Source organism: Moschus berezovskii, chromosome 15 (genome assembly GCF_049115385.1).
Source record: "Moschus berezovskii isolate FMDL1 chromosome 15, NW_MosBer_1.0, whole genome shotgun sequence".
In the NCBI taxonomy this organism is placed as follows: Eukaryota; Metazoa; Chordata; class Mammalia; order Artiodactyla; family Moschidae; genus Moschus; species Moschus berezovskii.
In genome coordinates, this window is record NC_142474.1 from 27,833,006 (window position 1) to 27,852,118 (window position 19,113).

The 19,113-nt window shown below is 46.9% G+C and overlaps 1 protein-coding gene across 1 annotated transcript in view; it reads left to right on the plus strand.

The window, feature by feature from the left end:
- CDH26 (cadherin 26) overlaps positions 1-18,564 on the plus strand; it is a 40,567-nt gene extending 22,003 nt beyond the window's left edge. The window contains exons 9-17 of the mRNA XM_088843654.1: positions 1,224-1,492; positions 5,868-6,010; positions 7,479-7,718; positions 8,418-8,639; positions 9,416-9,546; positions 10,971-11,048; positions 14,012-14,062; positions 16,870-16,944; positions 18,327-18,564. Coding sequence (XP_088699780.1) covers positions 1,224-1,492; positions 5,868-6,010; positions 7,479-7,718; positions 8,418-8,639; positions 9,416-9,546; positions 10,971-11,048; positions 14,012-14,062; positions 16,870-16,944; positions 18,327-18,530 — 1,413 coding nt within the window. The 3' untranslated portion in view covers positions 18,531-18,564. The remainder of the gene's footprint in view (positions 1-1,223; positions 1,493-5,867; positions 6,011-7,478; positions 7,719-8,417; positions 8,640-9,415; positions 9,547-10,970; positions 11,049-14,011; positions 14,063-16,869; positions 16,945-18,326) is intronic.
- Positions 18,565-19,113: the final 549 nt, after the last annotated feature.

Below are 19,113 nucleotides of genomic sequence, written 5' to 3' on the forward strand. Positions count from 1 at the left end.
AAATGCATCCAAGCAGGTGGCTGTAGATACCGAGGCCCGTTCTCTAGGACTCCTGACAATGAAGTAGGTGCCAACAGATGATCCATGTGTTCTGAGCACATGGCCTGCTGGGAAGTCACCATGGCCAGTGAGGAATGCAGGACTGTGTGGATCCTCAGCTCTTTGCCTTCATGGCTCCTCCCGTCAAAATTGTATCAGTATTCAAGATTATTTTTGATATGACCAGTTACTTCAACATTAAATTCTTTGGGTTTGTTTTAGACAAAATTTAGTAGATTTATGTAGTCCCTAATGTGTTTCTTTCTCCTGATGTGATAAAATCATTTACGACATTTTCTCGAACCCCATGAGTTCATTTTTCCTCTAGGTTTGAAAGAAATCAGAACATTTGCACAGACCTGTAAAAATACTGTGGGCTCCTGACACTATGCCTGCTGTGCCTAGTAGAGAGTTGGCCCTGCAATAAAGTATTATTATCTCATTTAATGATGAGGAAACTGAAGCCCAGAGAGGCTGGGTTGTTTTCACGAAAGCACATGACTGGAGTAGGGGTTCTGACTGGAGCAGTTTGACTCCAGTGCTTTTAGTCTTAATTGCTCTCGGTAGACCCTAGAATGACCAGTGCCTCTGGTGTATTGCAGGTGAGTCACCCTGGGGGTCAGCTTCAAAGGTAGACCTGAATGAGTATATCTGGAGTGGGGCCGATTCTGCTTGTCAGTGTAACAAGCTCCCTCCCGGATGATGCCGAGGGGCCATACCACGCTGTGAATAGCAGGGCTCTGTGGGTTTTCCATGCCAAATGCCTGGGGCTGGATTTCCCAAATATTCCTAGTCCTTCAACCCTTTTAAGTCACTGACCATTTTGTCCCCTGAATAGCTATGATCATTAATATCCATATTTCCCTAAGCGCCACTGGGTTTTTGCAGGAGAGTTGTCATATTAATGTTTCATTACGTTATGGTTTTTGTTGCATTTTTCATTACCCTCTGACTGGTGGTGGCTCTTTTCAACCAGGAGGAGGGAGGGGGGGGGGGAAAGAACTCTATAAATGATTTGAAAATGGGCTGACAACTGTCTTTTGATTATTATCAAAGACAACGTAAATAATAAATGAAGCACAGAAGCCACAGGCGCTGGGTTAGCAGTGACAACTCATGCTGAGAGGTTCCCTCTGGCCAGCAGATCTGCGGGGACTAATGAAACCTTCTCTCTGGGGTGGCAGCCTTTGGACCATGAGACTCAGCCAGCGTGGAGCCTGGTCGTGGCCGTGGAGAACGAAGAGCCGCTCTTCTCCTGTGAGGGGGGGCAGCTGCAGAGGCCCCGGCAGGCCTCAGCAAGTGCCACTGTGAGTGTGCTGGTGACCAATGCCAACGACCCGCCTACCTTCCACCCGGGGACCTTCATCGTCAGTGAGGTCGATGGTGCAGGACCAGGGACTCAGCTGGGAATGTTCAATGCTACAGATCCAGATAGAACCGTCGGCCAGATAAGGTGGGGAGACTGGAGCGGGAAGGGTGGGAGTTCATGCAGAGTTAGCCACGTGCCGGAGAGGGTTCCTGTTTGAAACTGGCTCCTTCTATGTGCTCCTGAGGGTGACTCCATCCCAGTTGTGAAAATGCCATAAGTCACCCACCCCAGAACTCCCCTAGCCCAGGTTCAATGCCGTTTTCCTTCTGTAGTGTCCTCTGATCCTCATGGGAGGAATTCACTTGTTCATTTCCTTTGCATGGAGCACAAAATTATTTGACAGTCTTTTTTCCTGTATTAAAATAATTTGTTATGTATTTCTAGTCCCTCTTTACCAAATGTTGTAAACTGGCAGCCTTGTGGCTTTTGGCCAGCAGAAGTATTTTCAATTGTGGCAAAATGCACATAGAGTTTGCCACTATCACTGTTTTCAAGTGTGTGGTTCAGGGACATTGAGTACATTTATACTGTATGTCACATTGCACGTTCCCACCACCCATCTGCAAAATCTCTCCTCCATCTCTTCATTTCCCCAAATTAAAACTCTGCACCCAGTAAACAGTAAACTCCCATTTTACTTTCTGTCTCTATGTATGTGACTGCTCTAAGTGCTTCATATAAATGGGATCACACTGACTTTCCTTTGGTGACTGGCATTTTTCACTTAGCATAATGTCTTCAAGTTTCATTAATGTTCTAGCATGTGCCAGAATTTCCTTTGTTTTAAAGCTGAATAATATTCCACTGTGTGTATATACCACGTTTTGTTTATCCATTCATCTGTTGATGGATACTTGGATTACGTAGTGTTTTATTTTTTAAAAATGAAGTTGCCACAATCCCCAGGAAGGTGGCAGAGTGGAAAGCGCCAGGAATCAGTCTCCCCATCTGGACAAGGATGGTGATGGCAGAATTTGTCCGATGGACTGAATTTGGAACTCAGGAATCTATGGAAGGATTGCAACTTCCAGGGAAGACAGTGCAAACCGTGGTTCATCACTGCGGTTCATCTCGGCTCTTAGCGCAGTACCTCCCTCACATCCAGTCCCATGCAAGGCAGATGTGCCTCTGTCCCTGGAACTGGATAAACAGCCTGTGGGAGCCGGGGTGAGCAAAAAATTAACAGACATGAATTCCCTTCTCATCAGTAATTAATTTAGACATATAAAGATTAAACTCTCCAATTAAAAGACAGAGCTTGGAAGAACGGATAAAAACACATGAACTGACTCTGTGTTATCTTCAAGAGGCTTTCTTGATATCCAAAGACACAAACAGAAAGCCTAACACCATATACAGAAATTAACTCAAGGGTTTCTCTGCTGGCTCAATGGTAAAGAATCTGTCTGCCAGTGTAGGAAACACGGGTTTGATTCCTGATCCGGGACGATTCCACATGCAGTGGAGCAACTAACCCCATGTGTCATAATTATTGAACCTATGTTCTAGAGGTGGATGCCACTGTTGAAGCCCTCGTGCACTAGAGCTTGTGCTCAGCAACAAAATAGGCCATTTCAATGAGAAGTCTGTGCACCACAACTAGAAAGTAGCCCCTGCTCGCTGCAGTTAACAGAAAAGCCTGAGGAGCAACGAAGACCCAGCACAGCCAAAAATAAATAAAATTAGTTAAAAAATTAACTCAAAATGGATCAAGTAAGTAAATGTAAGACCTAAAATAATACAACTATTAGAAGAAAAGCTAGGACAAAACTTCACAACACTGGATGTGGCAATCATTTCTTGGAAATGACACCAACAGCACAGATAACAAAAGAAAAGAGTCAAGTCGGACTTCATGAAAACTGAAAAAAAATTTTTTTTCATCAGAAGACACTATCCAGAGTACAAAGGCAGAATGGGAGAAAATACTGGCCAGTCATACATCTGATAAGGGATTAATATCCAGAAAATACGGAGAACTTCGAAAACTCAACAAGAGCAACAACACCCTGATCCACAAACAGACAAAAAACTTGACATTTCTCTAAAGAAGATATAAGTGGCAAACAAGCACATGAAAGATGCTCAACATCACTAATCATGAGGGGAATGCAAATAAAAACTGCAGTGAGATACCACTTCACACCCATCAAAAAAACCAGAAAACAGGCTCTAGGTTCATCAGATTTGAATCACCTCAGTTCAATTGCTGATTCACACTGTTGTACAGCAGAAAATAACACAACATTGTAAAGCAATTATCCTCCAATTAAAATAAAAAAAAACAAGTGTTAGGGAGAATGTGGAGAAATTGGTATTCTTGGGCACTGCTGCTGGGAATATAAGATGATACAGTCTATGAGAAAGACAGTAGGGGAGTTCCTCAAAAAATTAAAATTAGAATTACCATATGATCCAGCAGTTCCACTTCTGGGTACATGCCCAAGAGAACTGAAAACAGGGCCTCAAAGAGATGCTTGTACACCCATGTTGATAACAGCATTAATCACAATAACTAAAATGTGGAAGCAACCCAGGGAGCCATTGATGATGAATGGGCAAACAAAATGTGGTCCATACATGCAATGGAATATTATTCAGCCTTAAAAATGAAGGAAATTCTGCAATATGCTCCAACATGGATGAACCCTAAGGACACTGTGCTAAGTGAAATGCACTAGTCACAAAAAGACAAGTTCTGTACAATTCCACTTATAGAAGGTACTTAAAGTAGTCAAAACTCATAAAGAAATAAAATATAATGGTGATTTCTAGGGGCTGACAGGAGGGGAAATGGAGAGTTATTGTTTAGTAGGCATAGAGTTCAATTTTACAAGAATGAAAAGAGCTGTGGAGATGGATGGTGCTGATGGTTGCATAGCAGTGTGATATATTAATATTTAATCCCATTGAAATGCAATTTAAAATGGTGAAGGTGGTAAATTGTATGTTATGTGCATTTTACTGCAATAAAAAGAGATAATAAAGTGGCCAGCATTTAAGAATCAAGAGTATGCTAACAACCTGAATTATCTGAATGTTCTTGAAAAAGAGGAAGATTTGGCATTACTGGGTCTGTGTCCAACGGGGTCATGAACATTGGGGGCATGGGGAGAGGTCCCTTTGACCTCTCGCTCATCAGTTGACACCAATCCTTATCTGACCAGCTTTGCTCATATCTTGCACCTGCTTGGGACACCCCTGTGGGCACTAGAGTTTGAGATTCTTCCTTAGAGCAATGCTTCTCCACTTAACCATTGAGAAGGACCAGATTTGCTTTTTAAACCTTCCAGTTCACTGTGGAATAATAATTTTATAAAATATTAAAAAATAAATTATAAAAAATGATCATTTGCTTGGGGTCACAGTAATGCCACTGACTATAAAAATTTCCTGATGCTTGCTTCTCAGTTTTCACTCTTATCTCCTTGGGGGCAGCTAATCTGGAGTTCCAGACCACCACAGGTCTATGCAGGCAAGTGCTGAGTTAAAGAGACCCAACTTCAGTATGAATCAGAATCATTTGGAAGGCCTGTTAAATGCCCTTTGCTGGGTCTCACCCTTGAGGTCTCTGATTTTGAGGTCTGGGGTTGGGACTGAGATTTGCATTTCTAACAAGTTCCAAGACGATGCTGATGCTCCTAGTCCCTTCCTGGACCTCTTCTGGGGGATACCCATGGAGACCCCAAATCTGATTCAGGGCTGTATTCCTGTCCCTAGAGTATGGTTGGTCGCTTTGTAAACCCTGACTTGACAAATACCAGATAGGGAGAGTTACTGACCTTTTCCAGGGCCTTTAAGTGATGAGGAAGAGAAGGCACATGAAACTCCCTATCTTCAGCTGTTTTGGCGAGCGATATCTTTTCTGTTTTCCTGTGGGTCCAGGCCTTTCCTTCTGTGGGTCTCTCAGCAGGTAGGTCGGGTTCCAATGGTTCTACTTGGTTCTGATGGCTGCCTTCTGACTCTGACAGATCTTGGGGAATTCTGGAAGGCCAGGTGTGCTCGTCCATTAAAATGGCTACCAGGTGCACACAGATGAAGCAGGATGTAAACAACCACGTTGCCTGGCTGTATTACCCATGTGTGAAATCTCTAGGCTCCAGGGGTAAAATAGTCTCGTGCTTCTGTTGCATGGGTGGGCTTGACTTAACATGAAGCCACCAGCTCCTGCAGGCAACTGAAGATTGGCTCTTTTCCAGGATGAAATGTTTTGCCCGAGGTGGACAGAATTCTGTGCAGCCTGACAAGGACAGGATGCCTGGTGTTCAGTGAATATTGATCTGACACTCTGGTCGGGTCTCGGGTCTCTGGGCCTTCATCAGAGCCAGGAACACTCCTAATAGAGGTTCTTACAATTTCCCAGATTCACAATGGGAATTGTGTCTGCTGTTGTATATTTGGACTTGTCTCTTGATGTAACTTTTTAATTTTAAAAATTACATGTGTTTTCTTCTGCAAGATACAAACTGGCTTATGATCCCGCAAACTGGGTCAGCATAGATGAGCGCTCTGGGGTGGTCATCACCGTGAAGCCGGTTGACCGCGAATCTCCTCATGTCAATGACAGCATCTACGTAATCATCGCTCATGCTGTTGATGATGGTAAGAACTGACCCTGAATTGTCAGAGGGGGCTATGTTTTCTTGCTCCTAAGGGAAAATGACACAGGTGAGTGTCTTTCAGCACAACTTGGAAAGATAAAAAACCTTTTTATAATTGTGCATCTATACTAATGATTATTTTTGATGATAATTCTTGAAATGGCAAACTAGAGCGCTATGCCATAGAAAGAGGGGTGGTGTTCATTCAGAAGAGAAGATGAGCCTGATAAGGACACAGGCACCACCACAGCAACTTTTTCATCTGTTCATAAGACAACTCTCTAGATCTTTGTCAAAACCAATTGCATATGATAAACATGAGCAGTTTCCCTGCACTTGGACCACCTTATAAGCTCAGGAAAATGTGACTGTGCAGGACAAATTTGTCATCAACCAGGATCAGTGATTTTTATCAGCATGTTTTAACACTTTTCTCTATAATCTCTCTCAAAGCTGTATTTCTAAACCTACCAAAGCAGAAAGCTAGAAAAATAAAATATTTCAAGTAATTTTAATGATTGTATTTAAGAAAATCTGTACATTAGAGTTGTAATAAGAATTGTCTTATGAACCCAGATTCCCAAGCATACATGGTTGTATATCCTATTTGCATAATTAACAGTTGTATAATTAATGTTGCTTGCTGCTGCTGCTGCTAAGTCGCTTCAGTCGTGTCCGACTCCGTGCTACCCCATAGACGGCAGCCCACCAGGCTCCCCTGTCCCTGGGATTCTCCAGGCAAGAACACTGGAGTGGGTTGCCATTTCCTTCTCCAATGCATGAAAGTGAAAAGTGAAAGTCGCTCAGTTATGTCCGAATCTTAGCGACCCCATGGACTGCAGCCTACCTGGCTCCTCCATCCATAAATCTGTGTTCCTAATTGGTTTTAGGTGAGGGTTCCATAGCTCTGTTATGGATGTTTTAATGAATGGCACTGTTTTTTCAGTGGAATAGTTTTTAAAAAATAAATTTTTATTTTGAGGTCATTGTAGACTCACATGCAGTTTTTAGAAATAAGGTAGCGGGATCCCAAGTACCTGTTGCCTAGTGTCCTCCAGGGGTGACACCTTGCAAAACGCTAGTGCAGGATCCAGACCAGGATCACAGTGCGGAACCAGTATAGAAGCTGAGGTCTCCAGAACTACATCGCACCCATCCCCCACTGATTCCCCCCTCCACTCCCCCACTCCTGCCTTAACAACTTCCATGGCTGATATTATCGGCTACTCAATAATTGTACCTCATTCAACAAGTGCTTTATTAACTTATCCTACCCAGATTTTCAAAAGAGCAGGAAAACAGATCCAGCCCTTGCAATAAAGCTTATTTAAAGGGAATTGGCTTCAGTGTCTCCGCGGAGTGGTTCTTTTCTGCAGAGGCTGAGAGCGCTCAATCGCAGGCGTGTGTGTGCTGGGGCAACCTCTGGAATTAATCAGCAGCCCTGCTGGGATCCCCTCCTCCCCGCGCAGGTGTCCCTCCGCAGACGGGAACAGGGACCATGCTGCTCTTCCTGTCAGACGTCAACGACAATGCTCCCACGCTCCGCCCGAGCTCTCAGCACCTGGAGGTCTGCCAGTCTGCGGGAGACAAGCCCCTCCTCATCGAGGCGGAGGACAGCGACCTGGAGCCCTACTCCGACCCGTTCACCTTCAAACTGGACAGCACTTGGGGAGACACGGAAGACATGTGGAGACTGGGGGAAAACAGGGGTGCGTATCACACTGGCCAGAGAGAAAGGCTGGAAAAGGCAGAAACCTGACTCACACAGACTCAGGCCAAGAGGAATGTGCTAGCTTATGTCACCAAGACAGGTGTAGGTAAGCCTGTGTCCCAGCAGACCTGGGTGCCCAGAGGACTTCCTGGAGGCGGTGGCTCCCGACCTTGGCTCTGTGGTCGCTTCATCTGCAGGCAGGCTCTTCTTTGGAGACAGCAGCATGGTGGCTGGGAGTCTCTGCGACTCTTTCTGGTGCCTGGCAAGAAGGAGTACATCATCGCAAGGCTTGAGCCACCTGCCCTGCTCAACACTGGCTGGGGGTTGGGAGGGTAGATGTCCCGGATGGCTGGTTCTGAGCCCACACCTGGACCTGGCTGGGATCTGGGCTTAGCCCCTCCTGATCCACATGGGTGAAGAATTCAGAAAGTGTGGGTGCCCCTAAAGGAAAACTGGGGTGCTGTTTCCATAGCCGTGAGTAGACAGTTCACAGTGAGTCCTGAGTCCTTCTAGAGAATCATCAACCTGAGGGTGGTCTTGGGAACCACTTCACATGCCGCTGGTATGCATGGGAGAGTGGTCATGGCCACCTCAAACTTCCTACAGAGCCTGACACGAGGGAGGCATTAGGAAATAACCCCCGAGCAGCTGAATGAATGAACACATCAACGCAGCTAAGGTCCCCCTCCCTCTGCAGGTTATTCAGTGGAACTTCTAATGCAGAGAAGCCTTCCACTTGGTGACTACTCTGTGCCGCTTCTCATCGGAGACAAACAGGGACTTTCCCAGAAGCAGACTGTCCACGTGAGGGTCTGCTCCTGTCCCGATGGATTCACCTGTGCGGAGCCCGTCATCGCGAGAGCTGGGGTCTTGCAGGGGGCCCTGGCCCCTCTCTGTGTAGCGTTTGTGGCTCTGGCAGGTCAGCATAGACAGGAGCTGTCCTGGGAATGCAGCTCCTCTCCCCAAGCTGTAAGCCAAGGGCATAGAGTCCTCTGGGGTGGGGAGTGCAGATGGCCAGGTCAGCAGAGTACCTTTGAGAATGACCCCCAGGCTCATGGGAGGCCCAGGCTCAGATGGAAGATTTCCACCCTGGTCAGACAGGCTGCCTGCCTGGCAAAAGGAGCTTCTGCTCAGTAGCAGACTTTACAGCAATGGAACCTAGAGGTGGACACTGTCTAAGGACAGTAGTCCACTGTCTATGGATTCCTGCTAAGCAGGAGATGCGGGTTCAATCCCTGGATCTGGAAGATCCCCTGGAGAAGGAAATGGCAACCCACTCCAGTATTCTTGCCTGAGAAATTCCATGGACAGAGGAGCCTGGCTGGCTATAGTCCATGGGGTCGCAAAATGTCAGACATGACTGAGCAACAGAGCAGAGATGATTTTAATAGCTGAGGACAGCAATGTACACAAGCTCCCAGGCTTGGCAGAGGCTGACAGGGAGGCTCAATTTTCAAGGAGACAGTAGAATATTACTGGTCACATAGTATTACTCAATCAGTCCAACAAATAGTTACCTCTCACCTACTGTGCCCCAGGCTGTGCTAAGCACTGAGGCTGCAAAGATTGAGGAAGGTTCAGCTTGCCCCCATGAGCTCCCGGCCGAGTTATATGCCAGCAGCGCGGGCTCCGGTGGGAGGGAACCTCTGATCGGCTAGAGCTCCGGCATCTCCTCTCCCCCGTGTCTCGTCACAGCCGCTCTGCTCCTCCTGCTGCGATGTCGCCTTGTGTCTGAAGCCAGGAGGCCGGGTCGCTCTGTGCCATGGGATGAGGGGATCCAGACCCTGATCATGTGGAATGAGGAGAGCAGAGCCGATCCTCTCCAGGTAGTGGAGCTGGGCTGTGTCTCATGAGGACAATGCGGTAGGCTCTCCATACTGCTCTCAATCACCGCCCCCTCTTGTCATCATCTCGTCACATTTGTCTAGGGTGCTGGCTCTCAACTGGGGGCAATTCGGACCCCCATCCCCACCCCAGGGGACATCTGGCAGTGTCTAGAGGCATGTTGGTGGTTACAACTCACCTGGGAGTGCAGAGTCGGTGGGGCAGCGGGGTGGTGATGCTATAATGTCTAGGGGGTACAACTGACTAGGGGACACTGCAGGCCGTCCTGCTGTGCTCAGGACAGCCCCCATGACAGAGAGGTCTCCTGCCCGAGTGTTAGTAGTGCTGAGGCTGAGAAACCTTATTTAGGGCAAATGACATTTTTCAGGTGAGTTTCTCTGCATTACTAACAGCAGCTACCAATTATGTCCTTGTAGCCATTGGTAAATAAAGCTGCCCCACTGTCTCCACACTTCTCTGTTATTCCATCTTATGTGAATACACCAGCCTGCATCCACACACTGGGGACCCTGCGCAATCTTGAGAAGATTCCCTTCATCTAGACACCATCACTGATTCCACCCACCTTGTCCTTTTCTGCCACCAGACATGCCCCCTGATCAAAAGGGTCTGCAGGACAGCACGGGGGCCTCCCCTCTCTGTGGGGAAGCCAGTGAGCCCTTAGGAAAGAAATTTAAGCCTTCCCTGAGGCCCAGTGGTCAAGAATCTGCCTGCCAGTGCAGGAGAGAGACACTGGTTCGATCCCTGGTCTGGGAAGATCCTACATGCTGCAGAGCAACTGAGCCCATGGGCCACAGCTACTGAGCATGTGCCCTAGAGCCTGTGCTCCGCAACAAGAGAAGCCACCACAATGAGAATCCCAAGCACTGAGACGAAGAGTAGTCCCCACCTGAAGCAACTAGAGAAAGCCCTTGCAGCACCGAAGACCCAGCACAGCTGAAATAATAAATAAATAAATCTTTTTAAAAGAGAGAAGAAATCCAGCACTTCTCAACATCTGAGTCCCTCAGTGAATATTTGTTGAGTGAGAAATGGATAAGGCTCCACACAGCACTGCCCATTGTAGCGACCCCAAGAGCATCATTGAGGCTTAGAAGAGGGCAAGAACCAGTTTTGAGATGCTGAGGCTGATTGAAACAAGGTTTTATCTTTAGTTGCTTAGTTTTTGTTTTTGCCATCACTTCACATGAACCGCTAAACAGCAAGAAACTTCACTTCCTGACCAGCGATTACAAAGCGTCCACTTGCCAGGGTTGCCCTCCTGCTTCACAGCCCAGACTGTGTTTTCCAGGGTCAGGATGCTGTCTGTGTTGCCAGAAGGGAGACATTACTCCCTGTTCTCTGTGTTTAATGCCGCCATCTGTAATTTCAGCCCCAGTCATATTCCTTTCCCCCTGTCCTACAGGGAAGGTCATACCTCAGGGATCACATGCCAGTCCTGTCAATCAGCCCAGCCGAGGCGGGTGCCAAGCTGGGAGCTAAGGTGAGTGTGACTCGTTTGCTGCTTGTGTTGAAACAAGAGGGGTGGCTTCGATGACTGTTCGATGCGAGGGGGGCACCATGGCTGCTGGGATGTCCCCCTACAGGCCCACATCCTGGGATGTCCCCCTACAGGCCCACATCCTGGGATGTCCCCCTACAGGCCCACCCCATGCCTGCTTTCACCCCAGCCCCAACTGCAAAGCCCCTGCAATTCTGCTCAACCTCACATGCCTTTGCTGCCAGCTCAAGTATCGGATGGCTCAGGGCCACACTCCAGTCTGTCCAGCGCTAACTTCATGACTTTAAACAATATTTTCCTTTAAATGGACTTGTATCCAAAAGAAGTGCATTTCTTTAAACAGGACATTTTATATTTCAATTGTAAGCAGAAAACCAGTTTTACCTGTATAAAGAGCAGGTGAGTGAAACATAGACATGATAGAAATAGAACGCTGCAATTCTAGGTAGAAAATGTGGAGAGCGAGCCAGGACAGGCTGGCACCTGACGGACACTTCCTCCTTGATGTCATTAGGAGCATGGATGAGGAATTAGACAGGGACTGATTTTTCTCACCACGCAGTTCAACGTTGTTTGAAACCCCGTTCTCAGTCTGGCTAAACCTTCCCTTCTCTAAGTGGATGAAGACTCCACTTTGGAAAAGAGTGAGTTGACCCAGGGCTGCTGTCATTTATTGTACAGGCGCCTGACTGGGCAGAGCAGGGCCAGGTCCAGAGGGCATCTGCCCACCACTCCATGTTCCCAGGGGGAGGGGGCACAGAGACTCCTGGGGAGGGCTGGCAGGGGCCTCTCTTCCTTGACTGGTCTAAAAGCTTCTGGAGGCCAGAGCTCCTGGTAGGTACAGTAATAACTCTGGTCCACTGATCGTGCCCTGGGGTTTGCACTTTGCAAGTATAATCCCATTGCATCTTTACCAAACCCCTGCCAGAGGGTACCTTGCTCCCTCATCTGCAGGGGAGGACACCAAGGCTGCTCTTCTATTTTCTGGTGAGTCTCTGGGTTCCCTTTATGATTTCCTGCAAATAGTCAGTGTACATGTGGTGGCTGGTTTGATAGACAGCCATTCACACACCTTCCCTCAGTGAGGTTGTCACTTATGATTATCAGGTGACCTGCTATTTTAAAATCTGTGACAAGGCATGGACTTCCTTAGAACTGTTACTGAGGACCTGTGCCTACTTTATTTTCTTTGAAATTTTATTTCATGATTGAAGGGCTTATATTAAAAATAGAAACCCAAAGCAAAAATTGTCCACAATCCCATCCCTAAATCTAAACAGTTTCATCTGTCTGTGTCAGCTTCCAGATCTTGTGTGCATATTCAGTTGTCAGGTGTCTCTAATATCATCCATAGAATGTTAGAGTCTACATCTTCAAGTCACGTTGGGTCACACATACCCACTTTATTTTATCTTTTTTCCTTGCTTCTCTTCACCTTTCCTTTTCTATTCTCATTTTCCCTCCCCTTCATCATAAAGCTAATTTTTATTTGCATGTGAGTATCTGAGCAGGGAAAGGTGTAGCTTCTTTGTTTTCACCTAGAGGGAAATGCATTACCTTTGGAGTAAACCAGTGTTTTCCCCTAGGATATAAACAAAATGCTACTTTCTCCATTGAGTGCATCTGACCAAGTCCATCTTGTCCTTGGGACGCCAGTGAGTTGCACAGCTTTACTCCTGCTGCTGAGACTTCACTGGTGACGGACAGTGGGTTCCCTTCTAGAAGATTCTGTGATTCTGGTAGAAAAAACACATAGTTGTGAAAACCTTCTCATATATCTAACTAACTATTGTGATTGTTGGTTGTTACTGAGTTGTTATTTGATAGCTCTGATCAAATATGACACCCACAAATAAGTACATTTCTCTGTGTTCATGTCTGGACACCAGAGGTCATCTATAAGATCAAGAACAGTGGCCTTGGCCCTAACCAACTTCCAGTCCAGTGACTCCACACCTCCTGCCAAACTGAGTCATGTCCTTATATACTCCATGTACACATTCTAAAACTATAGCTGTGCTTTTTAACATGACTTTTCAGGCTCACACAAAGTTGTAAAATAGTTCAGAGTTCCTGTGTACCTTCCACACAGCTTTCCCCCAAGATAATAGTCTACATGATATGTTATCAAAACCAGAAAACTGACTTCGTTATGACACTATTGACACAGGCCTCAAATACAGACCTTATTTGGACTTCACTAGTGTAACTAGCTATTAGTTTAACAAAAAAAATTAGCTTTCTAACAAGAGCCAAAATGGGTTCTCAAGGGCCAAAGAGTCACTGTTTTCACGACGGAAAGCTTTTAAGAAAGAATTCAAGACCCCTATAATTCATTATTTTTCTCAGGCTGCATTTGAGCCAAGATAAAAATGAGTTCTTCTCTTTTGCACAAACATGATTCCATGGATCCTTGAAAGGGCTTGTGCATTGATAGGTGTGTCCCTCTGCCGTGGAACGGTCAGCTTCATAGGCGTGGAACCCAGTCCGTCCCACAGGCCCCTGTGCTCAGAAGGGGGCACGTCTTTCCTGTCACCATCTTGAAACACTTCATATCTGGCAGGGGGCTCACATCTTTTATGCTGGGTCCTTCCACTTATGTAACCAGTCTTGGGTCTTAGGGATGAATGGGCCACATTCACAGACTTTGAGGCCACACTCGGCACACCGTGAGTCTGATGTGAATTTTGTAGACCCAAGATGGACTTGAAAATCTCATATTTTCGTGTTCCATTCCCACAAAGCAACTATAAAACTCACCCATGGGTTTCTGCTAGGAATACCTACACTGCTATCATTATATACCTTTAGTGCAGAAACACGAGGCCTTATGGTTACAAGAATTTCTAGTTATGTGTTTACATCTTTGGGTAATTTATATGAAACCAATAAACATTTCATTTTTTTTACTTTAATTAATTTTTCATATTCTAAAATAATTTCAGTGTCATGGCGTGTTTTTTGAGCCAAGTGTGAGAAACAAATACTCTACTCCTGTAAGTACTGATGAAGAAATTACCATGAAAAGAGTTACCTTATGGTCCTGGCAGCTGTGGGAAGCCCTAAAAATAGGGAAGGGGGAAGGTGGTAAAAATATACCCAACCAACATCCAAATAAGCTAAAAGTAGTGAATGTGGGAAGCAGTGAAAAAAGTGAAAGTATTAGTCACTCAGTCCTGTCTGACTCTTTGCAGCCCTATGGACTGTAGCCCACCAGGCTTCTCTGTCCATGGAATTCTCCAGGCAAGAATACTGGAGTGGGTAGCCATTCCCTTCTCTAGGGGGTCTTCCCAACCCAGGGACTGAACCTGGGTCTCCTGAATTGGCAGGCAGATTCTTTACTGTCTGAACCATGACTTCTAGGGAGCAGATGAGAACTAAACAAAGTACTTACCTCTAGACCTGAAAGCACCAGAGTTTTTCAGTCCCTGTCAAGTTTCTTTTGCTGCTGAGAAGCTAGGAACTTGGTGAAGGCCTGAGTATTCTTTTGCTTTGATTCTTTGATTCTTTATGGATTTATAGAAGTTTTGAACTAAGGGGACCATACAGGCCACTAGTCCATTTTCTCCTAAACCTTTCTAACAGCAGAATCCTTCTTTACAAATGAGATCTTACAAAGAATGCCATTATAAATAAAACAGAAAAGAGCTGTTTTTTTATAGTACTGATTTTGAAGTGCAATGACATTTACAGCATACACCTGTTACCAAAGCAACAAATAAAAATAGTGATTCAATTGGAAACAATAACAACAAAAAGGGCGTTGGATATTGTGGAGGAAGTTTGAAGAGTTCTTCCTTAGCACCTAATTCATTGCCTCACATCGCTGAAATTGATTCTTAAAAGTGTCAAGAAAATTTCAATTTATGACAATAAGCAGTTTCAGATATTTTTAAGGGAACTCAGCTTATCATATCAGGTTCTCTTTGATTTAGCAAACAAGAGACAAAAAGCTTCATTCAAGTTTCATAAAAGCAAATTATAACATTTTTGCTTTTATTAAGATGTTGGAGGGCTCAGTTAAAAAGATGTAAGTCCTTCTCCATTATATTAGAAAAATAACATTAAATATTATTAGTAAAATAACTTTCACATAATTAGAATGAAATTCAAACACTCTTGCTGAAGTACCTCCGAGGAGTCGTGGATCCTGGGAACCTGCCTGAAGCCAGGGTCTCCGTGCTGAGCGGCCGGGGGAGGGAAACTGTGCTCTTGGCCTTAACAAGAGTCACGTGCAGTAAATGTAGCAAAAGCAGCAAAAAGGGCATGTGGTGAACCTAAAATCTACTCAAGACAAAATCGACCCTGAGTTTTCCTGGAGACTGGTGTTGTACCTTCCACTGGCCCGGGAAGGACCACAGGGTCTGACCAGCAAGCATATTGGAGGAAGGGCCTGTGTCTGTTGTATCCTCCGAGAGGCCAACAGGAGCTGGAGGGCAGTGACTGAGGACACAGCATCACCAGGCAGCAGGTCTCCGGGGTTGTTGGTAGGGGTTATCCCTGCTATCTCTTTGGCTAAGAGTGTTTAGTTCAGTTCGCAATGGTGGGATGGGATGGGTTTATGTGTATAGACAGATACAGGTACAGACAGGTGTGTGTTTATATCTTCATGGACATGTAAAATTATCCCAAACTTCACAGTGTTTTATGGTACCCCTAAATCCAGGGGTGATCAGAAGTCACTGCAGCTGTGAAAGTCACCAGTGAGTTTCTGAAAGTGAAGTCACTCAGTCATGTCCCACTCTCTGGAACCCCATGGACTGTAGCCTACCAGGCTCCTCCATCCATGGGATTCTCCAGGCAAGAATATTAGAGTAGGTTGCCATTTCTTTCTCCAGGCGATCTTCCCAACCCAGGGATCGAATCTGGGTCTCCCGCATTGCAGGCAGACTCTTTACCCTCTGAGCCCCCAGGGAATGCTCTCATGTCACCCCAATTTAAACCCACTTGACAGGGCAGTTGTCCTGGGATGGTCTGCAGCCCTGAGACCTGCGGTCATCTGGTCTCTCCTGCGCTGTCCTCCGCCTGCAGGTCTGGGCTGCCTCCAGCCTCCTGGCCTCTGCTGGCTTTCCCTCCTCTGCTCCCATCCCCAGGTCCTTCTCTTCCTGAGAGGCCCCAGGTGCAGGCGGCCTCTCTTGCACCTTGCACGCTCAGCACTACGTACCTCTCACCTTGGGTGCAGGCCGCGCACCTGTGTGGGCCTGAGTGAGGGGCTGCTTGGCTTCACCTGTGCGGGCCTGGCTACACGATGCAGGTGGGGCTCTCTGGGGTCCCAGGTGGCCCCCACGTGGGGCATGCTAAGCCCACCTCCTCACGGCTCTACCACACTCCTCAGCCAGAACCTGAGACCCAGGTCTATGGGAGAGAGAAGGCAGCATGGCACCCTGTGAGCACGAGGTGCGGCTGACCTGCCAAGGCAGGAGGAGCCGTGGGATGAGCCGTGCGTTGTGGCAACAGGCGGTGGGATGAGCTTCCCCATGTGGGGCAGTCAGCCTCTTGCTGATTCACGTTTATGGACCAGACCCAAACCCTGCTGGCCAGGCTCACTCGGCTTCCTTCTTCCCTGGAAGCCAAGGCACGGAGGGTCCATCAATCCATCAGTCAAAACCGGCAGGGCTGCCTTCTCTCTGCACACACGAAGGTGACATCTGGTTAAACTGCCCTTGGCCTGTTGTCCCCTCCAGGAGAGCTGAGACAGTCCTGCACCTGGTGGTGGCCCCCGTGTGCCAGCCAGCAGAGGCCATCAACTGAGGGGAGCTGTAAGCTGACCCCGACAGGGTTAGGACTCTTCTTTGCTTTCCAGGTTTGCCTCGATACCGTGGTGCCCAGAGGACCCCTGGAAATGAGAGCAGGAGTGATGGTGGAGGTGCTGAGTCAGGTAGGAGCCCCCAACTCTGCAGATCCTGCATTAGAGGGTCTGGGTGCTCATTGGAGCCTCCTGGGGACCTGTTTTGTGAGACGTACCTGGGGGCCCCTTCCTCTGGCTGTTAGAGTGGACGAAGATGGGTCACGGGTCACCCTTCTAGTCTAGTCCCTGGTTATCATCTGGCTTGCCCACATTCACATCTGTGGATCTGCCCTCTCCGCCCCACACAGCTATTCCCTGTGGATGGAGCGGGTGGGGACCAGTTCACCGTCTGACTGGGCTGAGGGAGGCTGCTTCCTGCTGAGGCCCATCCTTATGTCCCCCAGGCAGGCAGGGAGCCTTCATTAGTGCAAACTTGGAGCTGAGCTGGGTGGTGTGAGAGGAGGGAAAACTGGCAGATTAGAAGGCCCGGTGCTTTCCCTTGTGAGCCTTCTAACTTAGTTGGGGTTTATGATGAATTATTGATCTCACAGGGCTTCTAAACTGCTGAATTAGGGCTGGAAGCTTCTGCTGTCACAGGCCTTGGGAGCTTTGAGCACAGACCCCCTGCAGATCCCGGTTTGCTGTGTGCTCACCAGGCCCATCCTTAGTTATCTACTTGGCTGCACTGATGACACCCTGGTCACAGCCCCTGGATTCACCTGTCAGCTGGCTCCCCCCCACCCATGCCCCAAGGCATAGGGCCACATGGTGACCACAGTCCCTGCTGGTGTGTGATGTAAGGATGAAGGTTCCCAGCTATACCTGTGGTCAGCAGGTCTGGGCATCAGTAGACGCAGGGCCAGGAGATGGTATTCCCACTAAATGGAGAGCCTGGAGGGGCCCCCGTGAGCTGAGCAAGGTGGACACCACTGGCTGAGAGCCTGGGGACATGGTGGGGGGCCTGACTCTGAACATGTTCAGTCTCTAGATGAGTTCTTTCTCACACAAAACGCTGTGAGCCAGTAATGGCTTAGAAGAGTCTTGTAAACCCATCCCCACCTCGATCTATGAAACAGGCTCAGACTTCCATTAGCGACCTTCTAGGGTATTTGAAGGTCAACAGGGGAAAGCCCTTTAACCTCACCTATCCGTCCATCCCACAAACATGTATTGGGGATGGCCATTCAAGGTGACAGCAGGCATAGGGCCAGGAGTGGAGGTCTCAGGCCTGGGTAAGGGATGAGTCTGCCCTGTAAGAGGGTAGAAGGGGTGGGCGGTTTTCTTCCACGTTCCCGTCATCCTACCCAGGTCAGGGCCACTGTCATTATCAGAGTTCCCTCCCTGAGGTCAGGAGGAGTGTGATGGGGTCCCTCCCTTCAGCTTGCTGCCTTATTTGAGTCTGTACAAAGGCCTGTAATCGGACAAGGCTCACACACCATGGCACTCACTTCCTCTCCCTGGTTCCCCTCCAGCAGCTCTGTGGCACCCACGACCCCGAGGGTGATCCTGGCTACCCACCTCACGTCTACGCAGAGGAGGGCGAGTGTGAGCAAGCAGACAGCCTCAGTTCTCTCACCTTCTCTGAACATGACCTACCGCCTGACTTGCTGGACTCTTTGGGGCCAAAGGCTGCTCCACTAGAAGAAATATATTCTGAGTCAGCTTTTCTTTCCTAAAAAATGCAGATTTTGGTGAATTGGAATAATTCACAAGGGGAAGTCATTATTGTAGAATGCTTTTTTCTAGTTCTAAGAGAATGAAGGTAAACTGAGTGTGGATTAAATGATCGGACATTCTGGGACATCTTGAACAAAACAAAACAGCAGGTCATACTTTTAAAAAAATTTGTCAGGCATATTTTCTAGAGAAATTTGAATTTAATTGTGTAACTCCTTGCTTCCATGAGCAGCCCAACTCTGAGAATAAATGAAATATAATCCACAGATTACCCCAATTATTTGGAAACAACAGGTAATACTGGGTAAAACAGATTTTTAAGTGCTTACTTAAATTTCTTAATTATGGTTCTGCTTCAGTTTAAGTGAAAAACAATAGGGTACTATTTTGTAGAATATTTGCAATTAGTATTTTTAGTGATTTTTAAAAATACATTAATCCCATTGCACTTTTTGAGTAAATAGATAAAATTTATTACCATAAGAGAAATAATTAAAACTTAAAACTTTATGAGTGGCAAATATTTTTTAAAAAACTGACATAATTTTACTTGCATATACTATGTAATTAAAATAATTTAGG